This window comes from Perca flavescens, chromosome 22 (assembly GCF_004354835.1).
Source record: "Perca flavescens isolate YP-PL-M2 chromosome 22, PFLA_1.0, whole genome shotgun sequence".
Classification (NCBI taxonomy): Eukaryota; Metazoa; Chordata; class Actinopteri; order Perciformes; family Percidae; genus Perca; species Perca flavescens.
The window spans coordinates 15,921,678-15,944,921 of NC_041352.1; the positions used below are offsets into that span (position 1 = coordinate 15,921,678).

At 38.8% G+C, this 23,244-nt stretch overlaps 3 protein-coding genes across 7 annotated transcripts in view; 2 read left to right on the plus strand and 1 right to left on the minus strand.

Moving 5' to 3' along the window:
- The window catches only part of LOC114548839 (solute carrier family 22 member 13), a 7,243-nt gene extending 5,202 nt beyond the window's left edge, over positions 1–2,041 (plus strand). For 2 of the 3 annotated variants that reach the window (XM_028568817.1, XM_028568818.1), the window contains 4 exons: positions 1–193; positions 859–967; positions 1,097–1,291; positions 1,394–2,041. The exon at positions 1–193 is cut by the window's left edge and continues 22 nt beyond it. In XM_028568817.1, coding sequence (XP_028424618.1) covers positions 1–193; positions 859–967; positions 1,097–1,291; positions 1,394–1,466 — 570 coding nt within the window. In that variant the 3' untranslated portion in view covers positions 1,467–2,041. Of the gene's footprint in view, positions 194–858; positions 986–1,096; positions 1,292–1,393 lie in introns of those variants that run through there. The other variant, XM_028568819.1, reaches the window with a different exon arrangement.
- Positions 2,042–4,331: 2,290 nt separating this feature from the next.
- Positions 4,332–12,065, plus strand: slc22a13b (solute carrier family 22 member 13b). Its single transcript, XM_028569810.1, has 10 exons — positions 4,332–4,706; positions 4,888–4,991; positions 7,609–7,763; positions 9,431–9,602; positions 9,732–9,852; positions 9,950–10,044; positions 10,450–10,664; positions 10,788–10,896; positions 11,307–11,501; positions 11,959–12,065. The coding sequence occupies exons 1-9, from the start codon at positions 4,332–4,334 to the stop codon at positions 11,494–11,496; spliced, it is 1,536 nt and encodes a 511-aa protein (XP_028425611.1). The 3' UTR covers positions 11,497–11,501; positions 11,959–12,065.
- Positions 12,066–12,344: 279 nt separating this feature from the next.
- On the minus strand, positions 12,345–22,826 carry LOC114549374 (xin actin-binding repeat-containing protein 1). Of its 3 annotated transcripts, XR_003691543.1 has the most exons (6): positions 22,632–22,826; positions 21,645–21,790; positions 21,187–21,234; positions 14,876–15,006; positions 13,283–13,460; positions 12,345–13,168 (listed from the first exon to the last, which is right to left on the minus strand). XR_003691543.1 is itself a non-coding variant. In XM_028569642.1 (4 exons), exons 2-4 carry the CDS (start codon positions 21,705–21,707, stop codon positions 15,928–15,930), a joined length of 5,040 nt encoding a protein of 1,679 aa, XP_028425443.1. In that variant the 5' UTR covers positions 21,708–21,790; positions 22,632–22,826; the 3' UTR covers positions 13,485–15,927. The 3 variants fall into 3 exon arrangements, 2 of the variants coding, with proteins under 2 accessions (XP_028425443.1, XP_028425444.1); XM_028569642.1 differs by lacking the exons at positions 12,345–13,168; positions 13,283–13,460 and having other exon boundaries at positions 13,485–20,856; XM_028569643.1 differs by lacking the exons at positions 12,345–13,168; positions 13,283–13,460; positions 14,876–15,006 and adding an exon at positions 15,253–20,820.
- Between the last annotated feature and the right edge of the window lie 418 nt (positions 22,827–23,244).

A 23,244-nucleotide genomic window follows, 5' to 3' on the forward strand; every position in this document is an offset into this window, starting at 1 on the left:
TATGGACTGAGCCTGAATGTTGCCAATTTTGGCCTGAATATCTACCTCACACAGTTCATCTTTGGCCTAGTAGAATTTCCTGCACGTCTGGGCAGTTTGGCTTTCATCCAGCACTTTGGAAGGAAAATATGTGAAGCAGGGGTCCTGTTTTTTGGAGGGGCAGCTTGTCTTGGTCTACTTGCTATTCCTAAAGGTAATTTGTTGATAGAAGTTACAATCCCTCCTGAACATACTGTATAATTAACCTGATTCTTGAGCAGGGTCTGAGCAAGATGTAAACATTCACGGCTCATCCCAAACCTATGGGGGTCCAGTAGTGTCCTCCTTCCGGGGAGATTTTTTTTCTCCATTTACAGCATTGATTTTTCAACCAATTAAGATAATAGAATGCCTCAAAATCATCCTGTAGAGCATACATCTGTAATTGTAATTGTTCTCCAACTGTCTTCATTATTCTGAAATCAGAACCAATGTTGAGGATGACTAACTTCACTCCTGCCAACTAAAAAGAGGCAAACATGTCTGATTTTACTCTTTTACATAACAGGTAGGGTAGGAAATATCCCATAAACAGCTTTATTGACCCCCCATGACAATATTAGGGCAGACCTATGGCGATACTTTCACAGTAATAGAACCTTTGCTCCATAAATTTGCCCAGTCAGAGAGAATGAGGGAAAGTGACAAAGTTGAAGGTATTTTAAAAACCTAAAAGAATTAGTATTAATATTCAAAGTCAACATCTCTCCCCCCGGCTCCGCCCCTGAACTATGGCAAATCAAGTAAAAAAAAAAAAAAACATTTCAGAAAACAGTATTGCCCTCTAATCCTTGCTAATCCTTGCTATTTGTCCGTCAGACCTACCTGTGGTGGCAACAGTCCTAGCCGTACTGGGGAAATTTGCCGCCACTGCCAGTTTCTCCATAATCTATGTTTATACTGCAGAACTATACCCTACCACTCTAAGGTAAGGTATGTCCCACAGGTAAAACATAAAATCTGTTATTATACTTAGAATTGGCAGAAAATGCCATGTTTGCTATTGTTACATGCTATGTGATCGCTGATAAATCCATTATCTACTGTATACTTGTAGGCAGAATGGTGTAGGTCTAAATTCCGTGTGTGCTCGTATGGCGGGCATCCTCGCTCCGCTGATCAGGCTCCTGGGCGTCTACCATTACACCATCCCCATGCTGATATATGGCACCGTGCCCATTGTTGCTGCGTGTTTGTGTTTATTACTGCCTGAAACCCTCAATGTTGAACTCCAGGACCACGCTGAGCTCAAGTGAGTTGATGAACCCTTTCATAATGGAGTGCTTATTTTGTTCACAAGAAACTCAAAGCAATTCCATATATCAATCAATAATCTTTTTCTTTTTAATTATAGAAAACCTGTGAATGGGACTGAGGTGCACTCCTTTACTCATGAAGACACATCAGGAAAGAGCACAAAAATGTAATTCATATGGACGTATTGTTTTTCAAATGTATTTGGAGTTATGGAAAATGTGAATAAGCTGACATTTTGATATATCAAGTCACTTTTGTTCATTTTGAGCTGAAAGTTTTCACAACTAGAGTCCTTGACAAGTTAGCGACTGGTGAACATAGTGAAGCGTTCAGCAGCAAAAAGATATTATTCTTGAGAGTTGGTGGATTGGATTTACATTTTTATTATGTATCCATTGACACACTTCCAAATTAATACTAATGTTGCTCCATGTTTGCTGGTTGTATAAATAGGCAATGGCAACATTATCTATTCCTTTAATGGAGTTCTGCTCCTTATGTAAATAAATAAATAACAACAAGAGCAGTGGATTAATGTTGCTTTTGTCTTGCCCCTTTTGTTTGAAGATGCAAAGTCACTCTTATCATTAATACTGCTCATTACTTTTTATTGCCAATAAAAACATTTTTTTTAAGTGCTATATGCACTTTAATTTCATTGGACTGAAAACAAATGTTTCCTACTATGATGACTATTTAAGTATTCTGACAGCATGGCCTTTTTAATGGATTAAGTAGCACAATGTGAGCAGTATTCTGTATCTGATTCCCCTTCTGGATTTAGTCGGAATCCAGTTTGTTCTCTGCTAGAACTTAAAAAGTCTGTTCTTTTATTAATGCCTATTATATTAGTCCTGGGTTTATCAGTTGTAGCTTGCGAGTGAGCTGGACAACTCCGTCTCTAGCTTATCTGTTTCTGACTGACTTGTTTGAATGACCCCTTTGACAAAAAGGTTTTTAGTATGTATGTAATGACTAAATACATTATATAGATATGTTAACTCTTCACTGAAAGTATGCAAAAAATTAAAAGACTGAGCCTATAGCTTAGATATGGGCAGTATTTCCATTAAATGTATTTAAAATACATATTTAATTGATTATTTTGTAATTAGCATTTTACTGGACAGAAATAAATAAATAATAATAATGTAATTTGTAACAAAGTACTTTAATAGCTTATATCTGTGTATTTAAAATAGTAGTATACATTATTTAATATGCCATTTTATTGAGAAATAAGACATTTTATCCCCAGGTTCAAACTGTAGAAAAGAACTGTACAGCAACTAGCCTAGTCTTTGGCTAAATGCAAGTGAATCATGTGACATGTATTTCATTTGTGTTCCCCTGGACTACAGTAGGGATCAACTGATACTGGTTTTTCAAGGCCGATACCAATACAGATTATTAGTAGTTAATGAAATCGATAACCGATATTTGAAACAAATATGCATTTACAGTGAAAATGAAAATCTTTAAGTCAAAATAAAGAACAAACTCCAACACAAAACTTTGTTCAAATGCTTTAAAGCTATAGTGCATAATTTCTGTCGTCCCCATGCAGGCCCGCATTAAGACAATGTGGTGCCCCTGGGCACTATACCTAAAAGCCCCCTTTACTTGTGCTGTCCTCCTGGCAAAAATATCAGACATAAACAAGGGGATTTCTCAAATGTAATTTACTAACTTGTCCAACTACATACATGTAGGCATATAAGCAGTGAGCACTATATTCAAATGTCTCAATTCAAAATGTGTATCTATCAAAAAGCAAAAATCAATACATTGCAGCATTGTGGGTCGTTCAAATGTGTAGTTTTCTGACTTTATTTCGCAGGCCCTGAAAGCAACTCATCTGATTGTTCAAAAACTTTCAAAAGCATCATGGGAAAGCTAAAACTGCTTTAGCATCACAGCTAATGACAATAAAAGGACCTAAAATGAATAAGATATGGACAAAAGACTCTCAATATTAGATCTAAGAATATGGATTTATTGCACAAAGTCCTCTGAAAGAAATACGAGTTCTAGGAAAAGAAGCGCAGACTGTGGACCGGTCTTTTACACTTCTCTGCTTACTGAATAAACTCATGAAGCCCACCATGCTGTGAGGTTTGGGCGCAACCAAGTCTCACCCAGAGTAGGGGGGGGTAGGCAAATAAAACACATACAGATTATCTGCAAACTGCCAAAAAACGGATAATCGATAATCGGCCAGGGCTCGATAATCAGTCTATCCCTATACTGCAGTGTTAGGGGGTACACAGAGGAGAATACTTTTTTTTAGGTTGTTGTTCGTATTAGGGGGAAAGGAAGGTGGTGCTTCTCTTTCTCTTCTACTATTTTGTACTGTATCATACGCTGCTGTAATGGCACTGTTTTGTGTCTTTTGCACAAGGTTGGAGATCTGCTAAATGCCAAGTCTATTAGTGTCATCTGAAAGAACTAGTGCATCACTGTGGCCTAACTGTTCAGTTCCCCCAGTTGCATTTAAATTGGCTGCTCACTTAGTTGGTCGCTTTGACTAAAAGGAAACCACCAATGCACCCCTGAATTTACAGTCTCCCACCTCCAACATATCGTGATTGGCCACTTCAAATCACAGTATGATCTTTTCAGTTAAGGTCAGACCCATATTGAGGCTACTAAATGCCTATGTGATACTATCAATTTGTATAGAATGTATTTTTGTATTTACAAATTACTTGTATTTCAATAAATAGATTTTCTCATATCAGTATTTTGTATTCTATTTAGATACATTTCATGAGCAAGTATTTGTAATGTGTAACAAGATAGAAGAAGTCCGTATCCTCAACAACAAATGATCCATGAAGAAGACACAGAGTTAAGCCCCACACAAACGTGAGGTTCATACATAGCCTTAGTCAACTGGACCTGTTTAAAAGATAAAGTGCTGGTACACATATAATTATGCTTGGTTAAATATTAACTACCAAGGTGGATTTTATCGTTGTTTTCTCCCACACCGCCCTTTGAACGAACCTCTGCAAATGTAGCCACATATCATTATGAGCAACTTCAGGCAGGTCCTAAAGGAGATTGGGGAGTTTGGTTTGTTTCAGAAACGGTTATTGGTTGTATTATGCATTCCCAGCATATTTGCTGCTTTTGACATTATTGGTCAGGTGTTTGTAGGAATCAGATTTCCACATCACTGTAACACTGACTGGATCTTGGAGCGTGGGCCAAACTTGACAGATGAGAGGCAAAGAAATCTCACCCTCCCGGTGAACAAGGATGGGAGGTATGAAAGCTGTAAAATGTTCACACCTGTGGATTTGGATTTGGAAACCATTGAAGCGTATCGGATTAACACTACAACTGAATGCACAGATGGATGGGACTATGGGACACCCATAGGTGCTTCCAGCATTGTGTCAGAGGTAATCAAGACAAACACCTCAGGGTCCCTACTAGACTCAAGGCCCTTAGGGTCCAAATTGTTGCTCACACAGTCCCTTGTTCTGTGTATTGAGACTGTAATTCCATGCAATAGTCCTGATCTCTTTCTTTAATTTATTCCTTTCCTTTCTTCTCCTTTTATAATCCTTTTTCTCTTTTCAGTTTAATCTGGTTTGTGACAAGAGTGGTTTGATTGAGGCATCACAGTCCATCTACATGGCAGGTTTTCTGGTTGGAGTGTTGGTGTTTGGGGCAATTTCTGACAGGTAAGGGCCAATAACACATGCAGACCCACCTCCTGTCTAATGTAGACTACATAGAAGAATAGTTCGCATTCTTTGTAAGACTTGAGGGGATTTTGGTGTCACAGTGACGTTATCATGATAATCACTAGGCCTATTTGTGGCGAGACACGGCAGGCAAAAACATAGTTTTTTTTTCACTGGTCAACGTTGAGATTTTGGGCTATTTGTCTTCAATAACATGTATTCTTTCAGACTTGTGGTGAAAAAAAGTCAAAAATACACATTTAGGTCTTTATTTTACTACACTATGTCTGTTTGAGTCTGTAGATTTCTCCTAAATTCAACAAAAGTTGGCATTCTAAATCATCACGCTGCTCCGCGATCGCTGACTGTCTGCACCCTGTCATCACATTATACCTGGATGGAAAGCTCTCTCTCTCCTCTACAATGCTCTCGGATCCAAATATGGTCATTTCCTATTCATCAGCAACCAATCGTGAAAGTAAAAGGGGGGATTTAACTCTAAATGCGCAATTTCATTGGCTGATGCCAATTTCTGACAACGTGATTCGTTCAGAAAGGTCACATTTCCGCGGTAACTCAAAATGTCGAAAGAAGTGCGTCGAAAACGGTCGAAAATCATCTCAGAGAAGACGTAAACAGTTGTCATTAAAAGAAGACGCAGGGGATTACAAACTATGACAGCAGATGATGAAATGCTTTCACATAGTATGTCGATGTTTAAACTGTCGTTCAGAAAACAGGAGTGGTCAGGCAGCGGAGGTAATCAGACTGACGCTGGAGTGGACAATTAGACTTTAGAAAGCTGTGACATCTACTGTTGGTCTTGTTCTGTGTCCATACAACTGTCAAGCGTGGGTTTTGTCGGCAACTTTGTGCATGACACGCCAATGTTAATTCAATGAGTTACTGCAGTTGTAGGCTTTATATTCCTGCCATGTTATTAAATAATCAATTTTCATGAGCTTGAAATATTCGATATTATTATTACTAAGGGCCTGAGCATTTATTCTGTTTTTGAGCAATGTTTTCCAATAGAAATCTATTAAATTCCCTATTTAAATCTTTAAATGCCGTTTTCTCAAAATTAGTTTTTTGTCATTCTCCAGTATAAACATCTCAGCCTATGTAGCACCTATGTACACCAAACTTTCCAGTTATACACTTAACAGTATTCTGAAGATATTTACAGAGGGATTTGTTAATACATCATTCCTGGCCTGATTTATGTAACATTTTAATCAAAACATAATGCCAAAAATCGATATATTTGGATTTCCTAGGTAATGAAAGCAGATATCCTGAAATCCCTCTGTAATTTTGTTTTCATCTTGTCTGTAAACAAAATGAAAAAATAATTTTGCACCTGGCTTTATCATATGTTCAGATCTATCTACCGAAAATATATGCAAAATCGTGAATATTTAATGAGATAATGCCGAATTTGCATAATTAAACATACACATTTCAAAAACATGTAATACATTTTTTATATACTTGTGTAAGTAATAAACTGAGGACGTTTCATTGTGATATCTATTATTTAAAAATTTTACCCTATTCACCTGTAGTGTCTCGCCTTAAAGGAACACGCCGACTTATTGGGAATTTAGCTTATTCACCGTAACCCCCAGAGGAAGACAAGTCGATACATACCCTTCTCATCTCCGTGTGTGCTGTAATGCTGTCTGACGGCTCCAGCGGCATCAGGCCAGCACAGAACATGCAGGTAATGGTTCCAGCAATCCTACTGCTCCAAATAAGTGACAAAATAACACCAACATGTTCCTATTTACATGTTGTGATTTATAGAGTCACAGCGTGTACAAAAAACAACGTAACATGAGACACAGCCGTCTTCTAACTGTAAACAAACCGGGAACTATATTCTCAAGCGGAAGAATATAGTACTTGGGCGGAGTGATATGCTCGCAGCAAGCCTGTCTGAGAATATAGTTCCCGGTTTGTTAACTGTTAGAAGATGGCTGTGTCTCATGTTACGTTGTTTTTTGTACACGCTGTGACTATACAAATCACAACATGTAAATAGGAACATGTTGGCGTTATTTTGTCACTTTTGTCACAATTGGGAGCAGTAGGCTAGTTGGAACCAGTTACCTGCAGGATCTGTGCTGGGCTAAGCTAATGCTGGAACCGTCAGACAGCGTTACAGCATGCACGGAGATGAGAAGGGTATGTATCGACTTGTCTTACTCTGGGGGTTACGGTGAATAAGCTAAACTCCCAATAAGTCGGCGTGTTCCTTTAAGTACAAGACTTGTGGGGTATCACCAACTGAAAGAAAGGTTTCCTCAGAGTCTAAATAAAAATCAAGAAAAAGAAAGGAAGTTGTTGCAGGTCTCGGCAAAAAAAGATATATGGGCAAGGAGAAACATACAGAGGGATCAACCAATAATCATGCCAACAAAGGTAGCATCTTGCCACCAAGACAGCTAGATGCAAAAACAGTTACTTCTGCGTAACCAACCGTTAAGGGGACTTTTACCCCAAAATGTACCCCTTTCTACGCCAGGTATCCAGTGAATGACAGTACAATATGTAGACTCCCTTTGTGTCCTTTAAAACAAAACAAAAGCTCTTTCTCCTCTGTTTGTAGGTTTGGCCGACGCTTTGCAGTCCTACTCTCCCTCTTTCTCCTACTACTGTTTGGAGTGGGTTCTGCTTTCTCACCAAACATCTATGTTTACATGGTCTTAAAATTTGTCTGTGGGACTTCAGGAGGTACCATAATAATGAACACATCTGTGGTGGGTAAGTACACTGTTCATCTTTGACTAAAGACACACATTTTTACACCTGTAGCCCTGGTCCGAATCAGTTGATGAGTTTGTAAACTTGGAGCGTTTCCCCCTTGGTTCTGGTTTCACACGGAGAAAGATCCAAGCAAAGCGAAATGCATCACTACAAATCAATCAAGAATGTTTACTCCCCCCCTATTGGTCACATGTGTCTGGGGTGGCAGGAGCAAGAAAGTAAATACAGGAAGAAGGTCCTGTCGCATCTTCATGGTTGGATCTCATTTTCCTTATTTGATAGCTCCTCGCTCCTTGGCTCCTTCCATGATTTCCTTGCGTCTCTCCTGTGCTTCCTTGGTGGGAGGGACTAAGATGCGAGGAATGGAGGCAAGTGGAGGAGCCGAGGGTGCAATTTAACGACCTGAGACCTAGCCCATGTATTAGCCTAATTAAAATAAGATCCAGACATTGTTTTCTGAGCGACGTTACTACAGTATCTCACAAAAGTGAGTACACCCCTCACATTTTAGTAAATATTTCATTATATCTTTTAATGGGACAACACTGAAGAAATGACACTTTGCTACAATGTAAAGTATTACATTTACAGCTTGTATAACAGTGTAAATGTGCTTTCCCCTCAAAATAACTCAACATACAGCCATTAATGTCTAAACCGCTGGCAACAAAAGTCAGTACACCCCAATGTTAAATTCCCATAGAGGCAGGCAGATTTTTATTTTTAAAGGCCAGTTATTTGATGGATCCAGGATACTATGCATCCTGATAAAGTTCCCTTGGCCTTTGGAATTAAAATAGCCCCACATCATCACATACCCTTCACCATACCTAGAGATTGGCATGGGGTAGATTCCATAAAATCATCTTTCAATGCAAATCAAACTAGCTGTTAGGCTAACTGACATAAAACCATGCCAATCTCTAGGTATGGTGAAGGGTGAAGGATGATGTGGGGCTATTTTAATTCCAAAGGCCAAGGGAACTTTATCAGGATGCATAGTATCCTGGATCCGTGAAATAACTGGCCTTTAAAAATAAAAATCTGCCTGCCTCTATGGGAATTTAACATAGGGGTATACTGACTTTTGTTGCCAGCGGTTTAGATATTAATGACTGTATGCTGAGTTATTTTGAGGGGACAGCACATTTACACTGTTATACAAGCTGTAAACTTAATACTTTACATTTCAGCAAAGTGTCATTTCTTCAGTGTTGTCCCATTAAAAGATATAATGAAATATTTACTAAAATGTGAGGGGTGTACTCACTTTTGTGAGATACTGTACGTCTACTCTGCCCACCGGGACTTCGCTCTACTCTGCTGTCTCCAACTTGAGCGTCGGCTGGTTTGACCACGAAGATGCGAGTAGTGGCGAGCTTGATATAAGGTGCTCGTCAGGAGGGAAGGTAGCCTGACATCAGCTTAGGTCCATCAGGTCAAATAAGTGTCAAATAAACAACATCCTATGAATGCTAAACCTGTGGCTCATCAGCATATGAAGTCATTCTAAAAGACTTGAAATTGACTATCCACCATCTTTTCTGTCAGTGCCTTCAATTCCACTAAAATAATGTTGTGTATGTCCACGGTTACAAACTAAACCTTGTTGTAACCACTGAAATAAAATAACTCAATATGTCCAATTCTCATCTGTCTTAAAGGGGTGGAGTGGACTGGCCGTTCCAAGGCTGCTCTTTGTACAATGGTTATCATATTATTCCTCCCTGTTGGACTGATGATGTTGTCTGGCATTGCCTATTTAATCCCAAACTGGAGGATCCTGCAGCTAGTTCTCTGTTGCCCTCTTCTCCTTGTAATAGGCATCCTTTACTGGTCAGCAGCCTCTCAAACCACAATACCTTTAGAAGTTTAAATAGGCATTTTCGTCAAACGCATTGCCAGAGAAGTTACAATTGTAACATCTAAATCATAGTTTTTGATTTAGAACTTGTGTTCCAATAGGTTTCTCCCAGAATCAGCCCGCTGGCTGATGACCCAAGGCAGGAAGGAGGAGGCACAAAAGGAGCTCCGCAGGGCTGCAAGGGTGAACGGGAAGAAGGTCCCAGAAGATCTGCTGGACAAGGTGATCTGCATCAAACACACTTTTGACCTAAATACCAAAACAATACAGTAAATAAACCTCTCTGTGATAAGAGTACATTTTATTTTTACTTGTTTAGCTAGAGATGGAGAGCACACCAGAACGAAGAAACATGTTGGACATCTTTCGGATCTCGTATTTGAGAAAACGTACTCTCATAATGGGCTATAACTGGTGTGTCCACTTTTATTAAGATAATTGTTCATGCCACTGTCTTTCTCACTTAGTGAATTATTATGCAGATACATTAAAGCAACACCAAAGATTCTTTTGTAATTTAAAATAATGTTTCCAAAATCGTTTCAGTGGTTCATCAACTCATAACAGGGTGAACGGCACTTCTGCATTCACTTTGCAGCCCTCTATCGGCTATAACCGCACTATGCAAGTTTGCCAGATCTGGTAGCGGATCTATAGTTCGAATAACAGCTGTAATGGACAATTCCCCTTCCAACCTGTAGGGGGACTGAAGAGGAATTGTTCTTTTGTGTTGCTTTAATACTGTTAATCAATATTTTTTTCATAGCTACATTGTTAATAGTGCCCATTTGTCACAATAATCTCTCCAACTGCTACTAGGTTTGCAACAAGTCTTCTGTATTTTGGACTGAGCTTCAATGTTGGCAGTTTTGGTCTGAATATCTACCTCACACAATTCATCTTTGGAATTGTCGAAATTCCTGCAAACCTGAGCGCTTTGGCTCTTGTTCAACACTTTGGAAGAAGAATAGTTCAAGCAGGCTTCCTGTTCTTTGGGGGTGCTGCTTGCCTCATGGTTCTTGCTATCCCGAATGGTATTTTCAAAACCTTCAACATGTTTTTATTATGTGAAAACATTTGTTATAAAGGTGGCAATTTTTCTATGTTTATCAGACAGGTACAAAGTATGTTTTCTTAACTTATTATTTACCCACCAGATCTTTCTGCGGTGGTAATTACCACAGCTCTAGTGGGAAAATTTGCTGCTACTGCCTCTTTGAGCACAGCCTACATCTACACTGCAGAATTATATCCCACCATTTTAAGGTAATATCACTCATTATGCTGCTGTTCATGATGATGACAAAAAAATCTAGATAACTTCGTAATTCTTTTAATGAGGGAAGCCCTGCTTACTTTGCCAACTTCATTTTTTCTTCAAAAAGAAATCCTAAGATTTAGTTTGATGCTCTGTTTAACATTGTTTCACTGCAGCTCTCTGCGTTACCATGTTTCTCCACATATGATTGTAACAAATACCTTCTTTGTTGATATGGTAATGTCTATTCCGTCCAGTATTCATCCTCGGACTCGCCCGCCCAACTTTGTAGCCCCTTGCTATCTACTACTATTCTGGACTCTTTTTTTAACCTATTAAAAGATCTGATGGATTGGATTAGAATGGAGCTATTGTTTCATTTGCTATTATTACATGCTGATAAGTCCATTATCTATAGGCAAAATGGTGTAGGTCTAAACTCCATGTGCGCTCGTGTGGCGGGCATCCTCGCTCCGCTGATAAGGCTTCTGGGCGTCTACCATTACACCATCCCCATGCTGATATACGGCATCATCCCCGTTGCTGCTGGGGGTTTCTGTTTGCTACTGCCTGAGACCCTTAATGTTGAACTTCAGGACCACACTTAACTCAGGTGAATAATGAACACATTTTTAACCCACAATATAGAATAAATGGCTGGGTGAATTATATTGAATATGCTCTTAGTTGCATAGCCTACATACTGGGCTTTATTATGAGAAGGAACAAACACACACATTTTCTGCAATACATATGTGTGCCTTTTTTTTCTTTGTTTCACTAAATTCATATAAAGAGGAAAAACCACTGAGTGGTACAAAAAAAACACGTATAAAATTTGTGAACAGTATTATCTCAGTAGCAGCATGTAGTCTAATCATAATGAACAAATGGATAAATACTGAAATGCAATATGAGTTTAGTGATACAAAGAAAAAAAGGCACTCTATAGTATCAGTAAGAAGTTTTGGATTGGGTGACACTCTAGAATGCAACGTGTTTAATGATTTTAAGGTACTGTATTATGTAAGTTCTGTAATTCTATACACTCCTCCTTCTTTTCATTTCAGAAAACCAGAGAAGGAGCCTACAGGGAACTAAGTCCACATTAAAACATTAAAAACCCCAACACAATTTGTTGACATTAGTTTTTATTGCATTGTATTTTATAATTGGATTATTGTAATAAATACATTCACACCCACAATTTGTCATGTTTAAAGGCATATTAATTCAAATTCATGTATTTTAATTACTATTACTATTTAAACTCCATTGTACAGTCAAATTTATATTATTATCTTACACTGGTTAAACAATGGATTGATGGCAACCTTTGGTCCAGCCATACCGTACATCTTAGGAATGAATTTAGTTATAATAAGTTATTATAATAATAATAATAATAATAATAATTATTATTATTTTTTAATAATTATTTGTATTCATTCATGATTCTGGCATCCTGATAAAAAAAGCCCTCCCCAAACTCTAGCTTGGGACATATTTGTACATAATGCAGATGCACAAGATAATTAACAATTTTAACCAATAAAATAATAAAATATTACTACAAAATGCCCATTTTTTTAATTATAAATGGTAAATCAAATTACATGATGATGCTAGCCTTTCTTTGTACATGCCTGTGAAATTCACTCACCATAGTAATGTTGTCTTCAGTATCAGTTAGACATGTTGCAGACCACAATATCAATTTGGCACATTGACAAGAACATGACATCTCTGATGTGAACACTTCAGCAGAACTAAACAGTAAGTGTAAGAGCCTCTTTATTATCATCTGTACAGACATAACCATCCTAATGCATTTTGCCTTTGCATTTGGTCATTATTGAACTATATTTATTTTGGGTTAAAAGAAAACATGTCTTTGGTCGGATTTTTCTGCTCAACTACTACACTGATACCCAGGATATTTGCAAAATGCTGTTTTTGAGTATTCTCTGTTATCCCAGTTAAAATCAAATTTATAAACATTTCATTCAATGTACTTTGTGTCCACAAGAAAGGATTGCACAAATTTTTAAGTGTTGCAGTAATTGTGAACAAAACAAGCAAAAGGTAATTTGATGAAAACTGACTGTATAATTAAGCCTTTGTTGCAATTAGGGCGTGTGTTACAGCATGTCATCACACTATTATTCATTACCAATCAGTATATGAACACACTGTATAGGATTTGGACAACAGTTGGCCATTGCATGGTGCGAAAGACATGTTTAATGAAGATTTTCCATGTTGTCACCATCAAATCAGCTGAGGACACAAACGGAACACAGTTTCAATGGAGGAAAGCCACAATAATGAATGATCATGAAGATGACAAAAAGGAATAAATTATAGAGATAAGCATTGGCTGCTGGTACTCACACTGAATATTTATGCCTCGGACTCATTGGAGACCATGTCAGCAGTGTTTCTTAGAAGCCATCGGTTCTTGTGTTGAGCATGTCCGAAGCCCTCATCGTAATTCCCTTTTCTTCTGAACAGTTGTTGGTAGTGAAATATGCAGTAGAATTCCCCGTACAAAGGTGCATAATTGTACATGCTACAAATAAGCACAATTTGTTAATTCTTTTCAAAAATAAGTTGTATTTTATTTTGCATTTTGTAAATAGTTCTTCAGAAGTTGTCATATCTATATACCTCTTAGCCAGTGGTTCCCAAACTTATTTTCTCTCATGATTTTTACTTATCATAGCAGAAAAAGCACAGGTGAAACTAATAACATTAATGACGACTCAGCAATTACAGTACTGCAATGCAATGCAGCAATTAACAATGTTAGTACTTTGACAAGTCAAACTGTTTCTGCTGTCAAAAATCTATTCAACTTAGTTTTCTCCCGGTCATGTGGCACCCCAGTTCAGTTTGGGAACCGGTGCTCCAAAGAAAAATCTAAATATGTGTTGGTCTGTAAGAAGCAGGGCTTCTGTTACATACAATCACTTAACCATTTAATCAATAAATCAATCAACCAATTAATGAAAGATTTTTTATATGTTTGTTGAACATTAAGTTTATTGTATTCGCCTAAATGTAAGATGAAGTTCCTTTCAACTATGTTGGGTTATTATATTTTATAACAGTAGCTGCTCTCTGAATGAATGCAGCCAGGACCAGGCCAGGACAGAGCTACTGTACCAAAGTTAACCTATTATTTTAAGAGTGTTGCATTGTGGGTTGCTTGTAACCTTAGTGTTGCTAGGCTAACAGGTTTCTCCCATCCATTTACATAGCGTCTCATAAAATGTTTTTCTTCCATGGAGGAAATAACTATGTGGAAACAACTGCTAGAAGATAGCAAACCTAGAAAGGCTGTCTTAAAGATGCTAGCAATAAGTTAAAGTATGTAATGTGCTTCCAAAGTACTGCTTCTAAGAGCTTTCTCAGAAAAGTGTTTGAATGTTTGACTGAAATACGGATGGAATGCCATAAGAACTCTCCATAAAACCTGCTTGGATAAGCTAAAACAGGTAAGATTTATTGAATACTGAAGTATTATCTTACAAGACTTTCACAAGAGAGAAAAAAAACAGGACAAGTTGCTAACCCTAAGCACTGCTAGAATCAAGTAGTGTGCCAGCTGCTGTCTGTAGGCTACTACTTATACATTTACTATATGTTTGACCTATTAGACGCTAAAAAAGATTTTAACCAGTTTCCCAAGCTGCAACTATTTTCCTCAATCTAAACAAAGATGGTAGTTGGAAATGACATCGTTCTTTCTCAATTTGTTTGATGTGAACCAAAATTTGAATGGTTTATTTTTAGTTATAGTTGTCTATATTAATGTAACTGTCTATTGTTTTACATACACCGTGTTATTTTTCTTGTGTTATACAAAATGAGCATGGAGATCTGTCATGTCCTACCAGGATAGAAAATCAATAGCAGAGTTGCATTGAAAATCATTGATCAATGTTGCAGTTGATTTTTCTGTAAAATAAGTCAGTATCTCACCTTAATTTTGTCTTGCACTGTTTACAACAAAAGCAAGTTTTGTGAAAAATGTATTTGTCAGCAGCAATTTTTTCCATCGGATAAACCGGCTTCAAACAGGCTGAACACATCTCTTGACAAGCTGGTTGAAACTGATGAGAGAAATGAGACTGAGCTTGTTAAAAACAAAAAAGCAACAACGAACACAAACGCATAAATTAAAACCAATAAGGCATATTTAATTTAAAATGCAAATCAAAATGTTTAAAAGAATACATGCTACAAATAAATCCTTAATAAGAAAATCTTAAATCAATAATTACCAATAACTTATTAATAAAAAACAATCAATAATAACCAACACAACTCATATTTTCGCAAATAAAGGTATGCACATCAATCAATAAATACATTTATTTGTCACATGAAATTATATTAAATACAATTTCAGTTAAATGTAATCCTGTCAGGTTTTTACAATTCAAGACTGTCCACCCTCTCCAGAGGACCTGTTGATATTAAGGGGGACGTAGTTCCTTCCCTGCTTCTTCCACTATCATCTTTTTAGTCTTGCTGACATTCATGAGTACGTTATTGCCCTGACACCAGCGAGTCATGTTCTTAACTTCTTTCAGGTAGGCCTTTTCCAAAGCTGTGCCGTCAGCAAACTTGATAAGGGTGTTGGAGTTGAAAGTGGCTACACAGTCATGTGTGTAGAGAGAGTACAGCAGGGGACTCAAAACACAGCCCTGGGGTGCTCCGGTGTCAATGATGAGGGTGGAAGAGGTGTGTCTGCCCACCCTCACCACATGGGGTCTGCATGTCAGGAAGTTGAAGATCCACATGCACAGTGAGGTGTTTAATCCCAGGTCCTTGAGGTTTTGGACTATCCTGGAGGGAACTATGGTGTTAATCTGTCAAAGTTGTTAGACCTTGCCACATGCCTCAGAGGTTGCCCTCCTGGAATTGTAGTTCCACTTCCTCTCCGTAGTCCATTTTAACATAACAAATAATATTCAACATATGAAAACACTTAGCTAATAGGTAACAAACTGCACCAGTCTGTGAACGATTTAAGGTTTCTGATTGATCGGCAGCAGAACTTCTGGGTACTTGGTGACCTGATACATAGCCGGACTTACCACTGCCTGACTTGTGGATGTCGTAGTATCTGGCTGAGCAGTGACAACAGTGGAAGTTTTGGAAGAGTAAAATCGGTTCCCAAGGTCATCAGTCCTCTCATAATTCTCTGTGACTGTTTTAGTGTTCCCCTCAGGGTCAGTCTGCACCTCGAGTACACTGAGCTCTCGTTTTGGGTTGTAAGAGGATTGTGTTTGACCTGCTTTTCTGGGATCCCTTTTTCTGTTTTGAGCTGGACTGTTGCATGTCAGCGTTTTAGTTGTCCGGAATTTCTCCTCTGTCTTTGGGCTGTGCTGACATGTCTGGCAGATTGTGGTCTTTGGTGGAGGCACCTCTTTTTTATCCGTCTTTTTAGCAGCCGACTGGATGGAGATGAAGGCAGGTGAAGATGGAGGACTTGCTCGTTGTTTTGCAGGGGCTACTTCAATTCTGGTACCTTGGCTAACTGGCAGAGCTGTGTTTCCCTGTATTGTAGGGTTTTCCAGTGTCTGCAGTGATTTTGTTCTGCTTGACCCGATGCTAATTTTGCTAATACTACCAAAGGATGGGGATCCTTGCTCTGTCCCTAATGACTCTTTGAACAGGCATGATAAACCAGCAATATCTGAGTCAGATTTCAAGGTAGAGACAGAATAAAGAGCCTTCTTTATGGCTTCCTCTATGTCCATAAGTCTGGCTAAAGTCTGTTCTTTTAGATTCATGATTTCTTCACTGGCTCGCTCAAGATCTCCAAAAACATGTGCCATTGAGGACTTGCTTTCAGTGTTGTCTCTCGTTAATGGCAACCTCTCTTCTTTGCTTTCTACTTTAGTCTTTTTTAGTTTCTTTTTATTTGAGCTGACAACCCAGTCAGGGACGTTCTCAAAGACTCCCCTCAGAGACCTTACATCAACCTCGCTCGTATCCTGTTCAACTTCTTCAACTTGACTAAGAATACTCTGAAGTTCCTCCTGCTTTCGTAAGTTGTCAAAGATTTCCATGGCTGCCGTTATGTTCCCTCTTAAGATCTCATCCATGTGAACTGACAGACGCTGTCGGCGTTCATCCTCTGTCTCGGTTCGTCCTTTCTTTCCCCTCATCTCAACTTTGCCTTCTTGTTTAATTTCTTTTTCGTACTTGTCTTTGCTGTCAGCAGCTTGTCCACAGGTGTTTGGATTATTGCACGATGGATCAATAAGAGTTAGTTTTGGTTCCTCAACCACATGTGTGAAAATTGAGGAATTATCTCCAGACATGGGTTTTGGGTTTTTATTGTCACGCTGGGCAATTTTTACTCTTTTTGGCTTTACAGGAGCATTTTTTGCTGAAAATGCCTTTTTACCTCCAAATTTCTTACATGCTTCATGAAAATCTACATGGCTTTCATCGGTTTCATTCATATTCTCTTTGATTGGGAAATCCTGGGGGCTTTTCTCTTCTGCTGTGGCTTTTATCTCCTGTTGTCGCTTAATGATATTCTTATCTGAGTTATCACTTTCCAAGATGACGACTGAACCTCGGACTTGATCCCTTACTTCAGTTTCCTTAGCCATCTGTGTAGCTTCATCAAAAAGCTTATTTATTTGATGTTCCACTGAATCAGGCCCTGAGTCTGCACCAGTGTTAATTTTGAACAGGCCTTGCTTAAGTTCATCCTTATGTGACATCGATGTAATTTCCATTCGTTGAGGAACTGTCTCTTTGGGTTCCACAGTATTAGTTTGGGTTGCCTCAAGATTCTTTGTGTTGATTGATTGAATGTCTCTTTGTTTCACTTTTAAATGCTCAGGTTTAGGTGGGATGGCTGGTTTTTCACCAACAGACCTTCTGCTTTTCTCTGAGACAGCGCTTGTAGCTGGTTTATTTAGAGTTTCACTTTGGCTTGGGCGCGCCGCATTTGCTGCAGTCACTTGTTCTTTGGAGACCTCATGTGTCAGTGGTGCTTGAATTGATTTAGGTTCAGTCACGTGACAAACCTCCTCCTTAGTCGGCTTTTGCACAGACATCACATCCACATTTTGTGATCTTTCTTTGTGAGGTTTGGACACACTTCTGTATATCATAGCTGCTCTGAAATCTCCTCTACTGACATTGATATTGGATCTTTCCAGGGAATCCAAAGCTGCTTGAAGTTTACCGTGAAAGACAACTTCCTCATCTTCTGGCTGTGCAGTGGTTGTTTCTGCACTATGTACAGACACCATCGCAGCTTGAAAGTATTTCTGGACCACCTCTGGGCCTTGTTGACCCATTTTGCTGCATGTCTCAATAGTTTGTACTGCTTCAGAATTAGTGTCTTCACAGCATGTCTCTGTATCCTCGTGTTGGCAGTCTGATTTATGTTCTGAGGTGATGTTTGAGGTTGATGGGAGTTCATCCCATGTTGTCTCAGTGCATGTGTCCCTTTTCTGGTCCTCATTTTCTTGAGGTAATTCTGCATCTGTTCTTAAGTGTTTAATATCACCTGAGGTATCTGAGACAACAGGTTTTCGAACAAGAATTTTCTGTTTTTCTTGTGATGAGTGATGCAAAGATTTGGCCTCTATTGTGGCCTGTCGGAGACTATGTATTGCAGTTTGGAATTTAGAGATCTCGTCATTGTCATCTACCACCTCGACTAATTCAGCCTGGTGGACCCTGTCATCGTCCTGTGTATCAAGATGTAGGTATGATCCCTGTGGTGCAAGTATAGAATTACGTACTTCTTGTGTTTTGCCACCACACTTCCTACAGCTATTCTTTACTTGCACATAAATGCATCCTGTAGAGGACCGGCTCTTTCCAAGTGACACATTTTGAGCTGTGAATGCAGAAGAAATGGTGGTAGATTGAGCACAATTTTCACATACATTTTGCTTTAGTTGGGTTGGTCTTTGATCTCCAGAGAACATGTTTTTTAGTCTCTTTACATCCACTGGGACCCATTCTGAATTACTCTCCTCAAATTTATCACCTCTCTGTTCATGATGAAGTTCAAGGCCTTGTCCAGGCACATTTTGGTTAGGAGTGAGTTGTTGTTCTTGCACTGTTGGTTCAGGCTGAAGAGTTTTCAAATACTCTAAATCTCCTTTTTCAATACAACTCTTAAACAATTTTACATTCCCTTTAATTGTGATTTCAGGCCTTATGGATCCTTGGCTAGTTTGATCTTTGGGAGTTTCTAGAAGGCAGCTTATGGTTGATTCAATAACCCCTTTTCTTAGTTCTTGATAGTCTGCTTTACTCACATCACCTCTTTCTGGCTCTGGTTCATCATACTCTGCACCTTGAGGGGGACAATACATTTTCACATCAACCTCATCAAAATAATTGTAGAGGGAGTAAACAATGACTTCAGCACATCTATCCGCATCCTCCTGGATAATCACTCCCTTCCGCAGAGAGTTATCTTGATTGAGAATATCCTCAACAAGCTGAACCACATTGGCAGTTTTAAACTCTGTATCTTGGTTGGTAGTGAAGTGATGCTGGTGCACGGGTACATTCACCACTGTGGCTGCCATGCTTCCTTTACTACCCTCCTTTAGGTAAGTGATCTGAGGCTTTAGGTTTGCTCGTGGTAGCAACTGGAGTAGGAAGTTTTGTGCACCACCTTCAGCCACCTCGTCATATTTTATTTTAGGCCCACTCTCTGATAGTGTGAATTTGGCCTTTTTGGCTATCATTGTCTCGTTCACCTCAATGATTGAGCCATCTGAATGTATGGCATTGACATGATAAAGAAAATTCAGTGTTTCCTTGATGTTCACCACCATTGTCTCAATTTCGTCCTTGTCCTGATGCCTAATTTTGTCAAATGGCATTGATTCAAACAAGTGGGCTCTGTTCTTGACATTAGCTATCAGATAGTCCTGAGTTGCCCCAGTGTTTTCTGCTGGGCTTTGAGATTTTGATGTATGCACAAAGGAATGCTCTCTTTCTATGTTTGTTGGGATAAATGGGTTGTTTTGGAAAAGTGCCGCACTTGTTCTGATTATTTTCCTAAATTCTTCTGGATCAGAAAGGCTTGTAGGCTCACCCTCAAAGACTGTTTCACCTCTAGAAACTTCTTCCCTACCATACAACTCATAGTCAGTGCTTTGACCAATGATATGAACACATGGGCTTTGTTTATTGGCCTGATCCGTCATGCCAAGACTTGTAGAACATGCATTGCTTTTGTTTTCGCTATGCAGATTCTCTTTGGTACACATTTCAAACTCCTTTTTTAGTTTTTGGACTGCCTCTGTCTCATCGCCAGAAAGAGAAACTTTTGCCTCAAACCTATCTGGATTAGGTTTGTATGTGTTCACAGATTTACTCTCAAATAACCTTCTAGTAGCCTTAACATCTATTCTTATCATCTCCTCCTCACACTCTCTATTAGGATCTGGACTAGACCCAAGCGTTTTCTCATCCTCCATGATCCCTTTATCACTTTCATTACCAGGACTCTCTTCATGTTCCTTAAACACAGCTAATGTTTTACTGACATCGTCTCTTTCCACCATTCCCTCTGCCTTGTGCATCTTAGAGGTGTAAGGAGATACTTTGTTACTCAGGGCACAGTTCTCAAATATCAAGCATCTTGAAAGGACCTCTCCCTCGTATCCAGTTTCACCAGCTGTCAGCTCAGTCTCTGAGCGCAAAACCTCAGCAAGCTCTTCATCCACAACTTCATCTAACATCTTCAGCTCTGGGTGTGTGTGCTTCAGGAGCCTTCTCAGCTCACATTTCTGCCGCTGTTGGTATAGCTTTTCTTTCAAAAGTTGGGAAGGCATAGACTGTGGGATGTCTTTTGGTGCTGGCTGATGTCTGACTGAAGAAGGTAGAGAGAGGTCATCTTTCCCTCTTTGGTCTTCGGCCATCTTGGAAGAACAAAGTAATGTTCTTATCATTGGGTCCTTTGCAACAGAAATGAGCTTTCCAGTGATAATCATGCTGAAGAGTGTGCAACCATGCTTACAGCAATGAGAGCAACATTTCACCTTCCAAATCATTCCAGTTGATTGCTTTCAACATGCCAGGTGTCAGTGGGTTAGCCGAGCTCCAAAGCAACCACAATGATAAATAAAAGAAAAGAAAATGTATATATTTTTTTCTTTAACAGAAAACTCTCAGGAAAAGCAAGCATTTGTATCTTGAGCTACTGTATATGGTATTAGACAGTGTGGAAGATGCTTTTGTGACAATGCACACCGTCATGCAAAATGTTTGGTGAAATTCTGCCCTACCTTGGCTGGTTTGACTCTTTTCCCAGATTCAGATAACTGACCTTGTGCCTGGACGGAAACAATAATTATTTCAGGTCATGTTAAGCTGACATAAGCAATGTTGGCTGACAGATTGGCAATCATATATTTTACTGTTTCATTGTATGATGTGTTATATGACACTGTAAAAGATAATCAACTGCACTTTATTTAAGTTTAAGGTCACAACAGATAAAACAAAAATATTTTTCTTTTTCTGATAACCACCTTTCTATATGATAAATAATGAGATAGGGTGGCATTTAAATTATGTAATGCAATCCTGTAATTAGAATTTTAATGTACTGCTAGAATGCATGTGTATTTAACTTTCTTCATCATGCTCTAAAACATTTAGTTTAAGCTCAATGCATAGAATAGGGCTAAACAAATCCCAGACTGAAAAGAAGAGAACACAGAATGAGAAGAGCGATATTTACCGGTTTTAAAAAGCTGTGTGTTGAACCCTGAGGTACCACCTTGGACAGATAGAGAGCGGACATAGCTTTGACCGAGACAAACAGTTTCTCCTTGGTTTGGATGAAGGAGCTGTCTCTGAAATCTGCAATTGATCTCCTCTTTTCATCTGAGGAGACATCAGACACAGCAAATTATACGTTTTAAATGTATTTATGACTCAAGTTATACTATGTAGTACTTCAAATAAGGGCCAATCAGAGCTGGCTGAGATCAATGTTGACATTGGTGTCAAGTACTTGCTGTGATATAAATGTGCCATCAAATTCCTCACATGGGATTTGGGATAAAGAAAAGTCGTAATTTTGTCTCACTTTGTTTGCTGGTTCGTATTAGCTATTAAAAGGCAGCTGGTGTCAAAATAGAGCGCTATTTTGGAAGAGCCTGTCACAACAACATATGACAGAGATTTAAACAGTGGCTCATTTTAATAACATACAGGTGACATCTTTGTCTGCATCCATGTCCCCAAACTGTGTGTAAATAGTTCAAAATGTGTCACAATTAATCACATTTTCTAAGCTGATATTGAACAGTTGCCATGTGTTCGAGTTATAAATGTACAACTTGTGGTGGAGAGGGACAGATACCTGACTCCGCTGACACAAATACTGAAAGTTAAAAGGACAGGCAATACACTGCAGCTACAGTTGACTAGACGAGCAAAAGTAAACACATATGTCTTAAAATTGTTTGTAACATTACAGATAGTAAATCTCTTAGGTTGAAGATTTTGTGCATTATGGCTGCAACGTTTAGGTCAATCTGTAGTTATATTAAAGTCTCAACACCCTAATATTTCAAGATTTACAAAGCTGCCAAAACTATCAGTCATAATTAGGTGCATTTATTAAGCTTTAAAGGGTTTGAACGGTTTGAAGGACTAAACATACGTTTTCAAGAGCCATATATACAAGCCATATATCATGTGGATAAGATTGTGTACTCACAGAAAATGAAGGTCACAACACATGAAACAGCTCCCAGTTCCTTCAGACCCGCTGGCCTTTTTATTTTCTTTCAATCCTTGTACTGTAAATATGTTAGGTCTGATTTCCTGTATGTTTGTGTCTGATAATGGAGCCTCTGCCCCTCTCGTTCGCTCCCTCTCTCTGCCTCATTCCTGCCCCAGTGACAGCTGACCCTTTTACCCATCTGCACGTATTCAGGACTTGTAGCTTGCTGGCTATTTCTGTCCTGTTCTGGAGTGGTCTACTGTGACCACACCAGGTTGAATCAATCACGACTTCTTGCACAGTCACTGTGCTGATATTCATCTCCATTTCACCTCTTCCTTTTCATTCATACCATCCACAGCTTTGACCCGAGTCATAGGACTCTGAGACTGCTTTCCAGGGAAGGTATACCAGGGGAGCTGGTATCTTGTTTTGTTTTTTTTCAGTTGAATGGGGGATTTAGACACCAAATTGGGCTGATATTTGCTATTGTATTGGATCGAAAGCCACAGATTTTTGGGTAATCCTTTATTTTATAGATCAGTAATTCCATGATTATTTGGTCGGATCTTTAATAAAGATATATTATTTGGTACCAATAATAGGC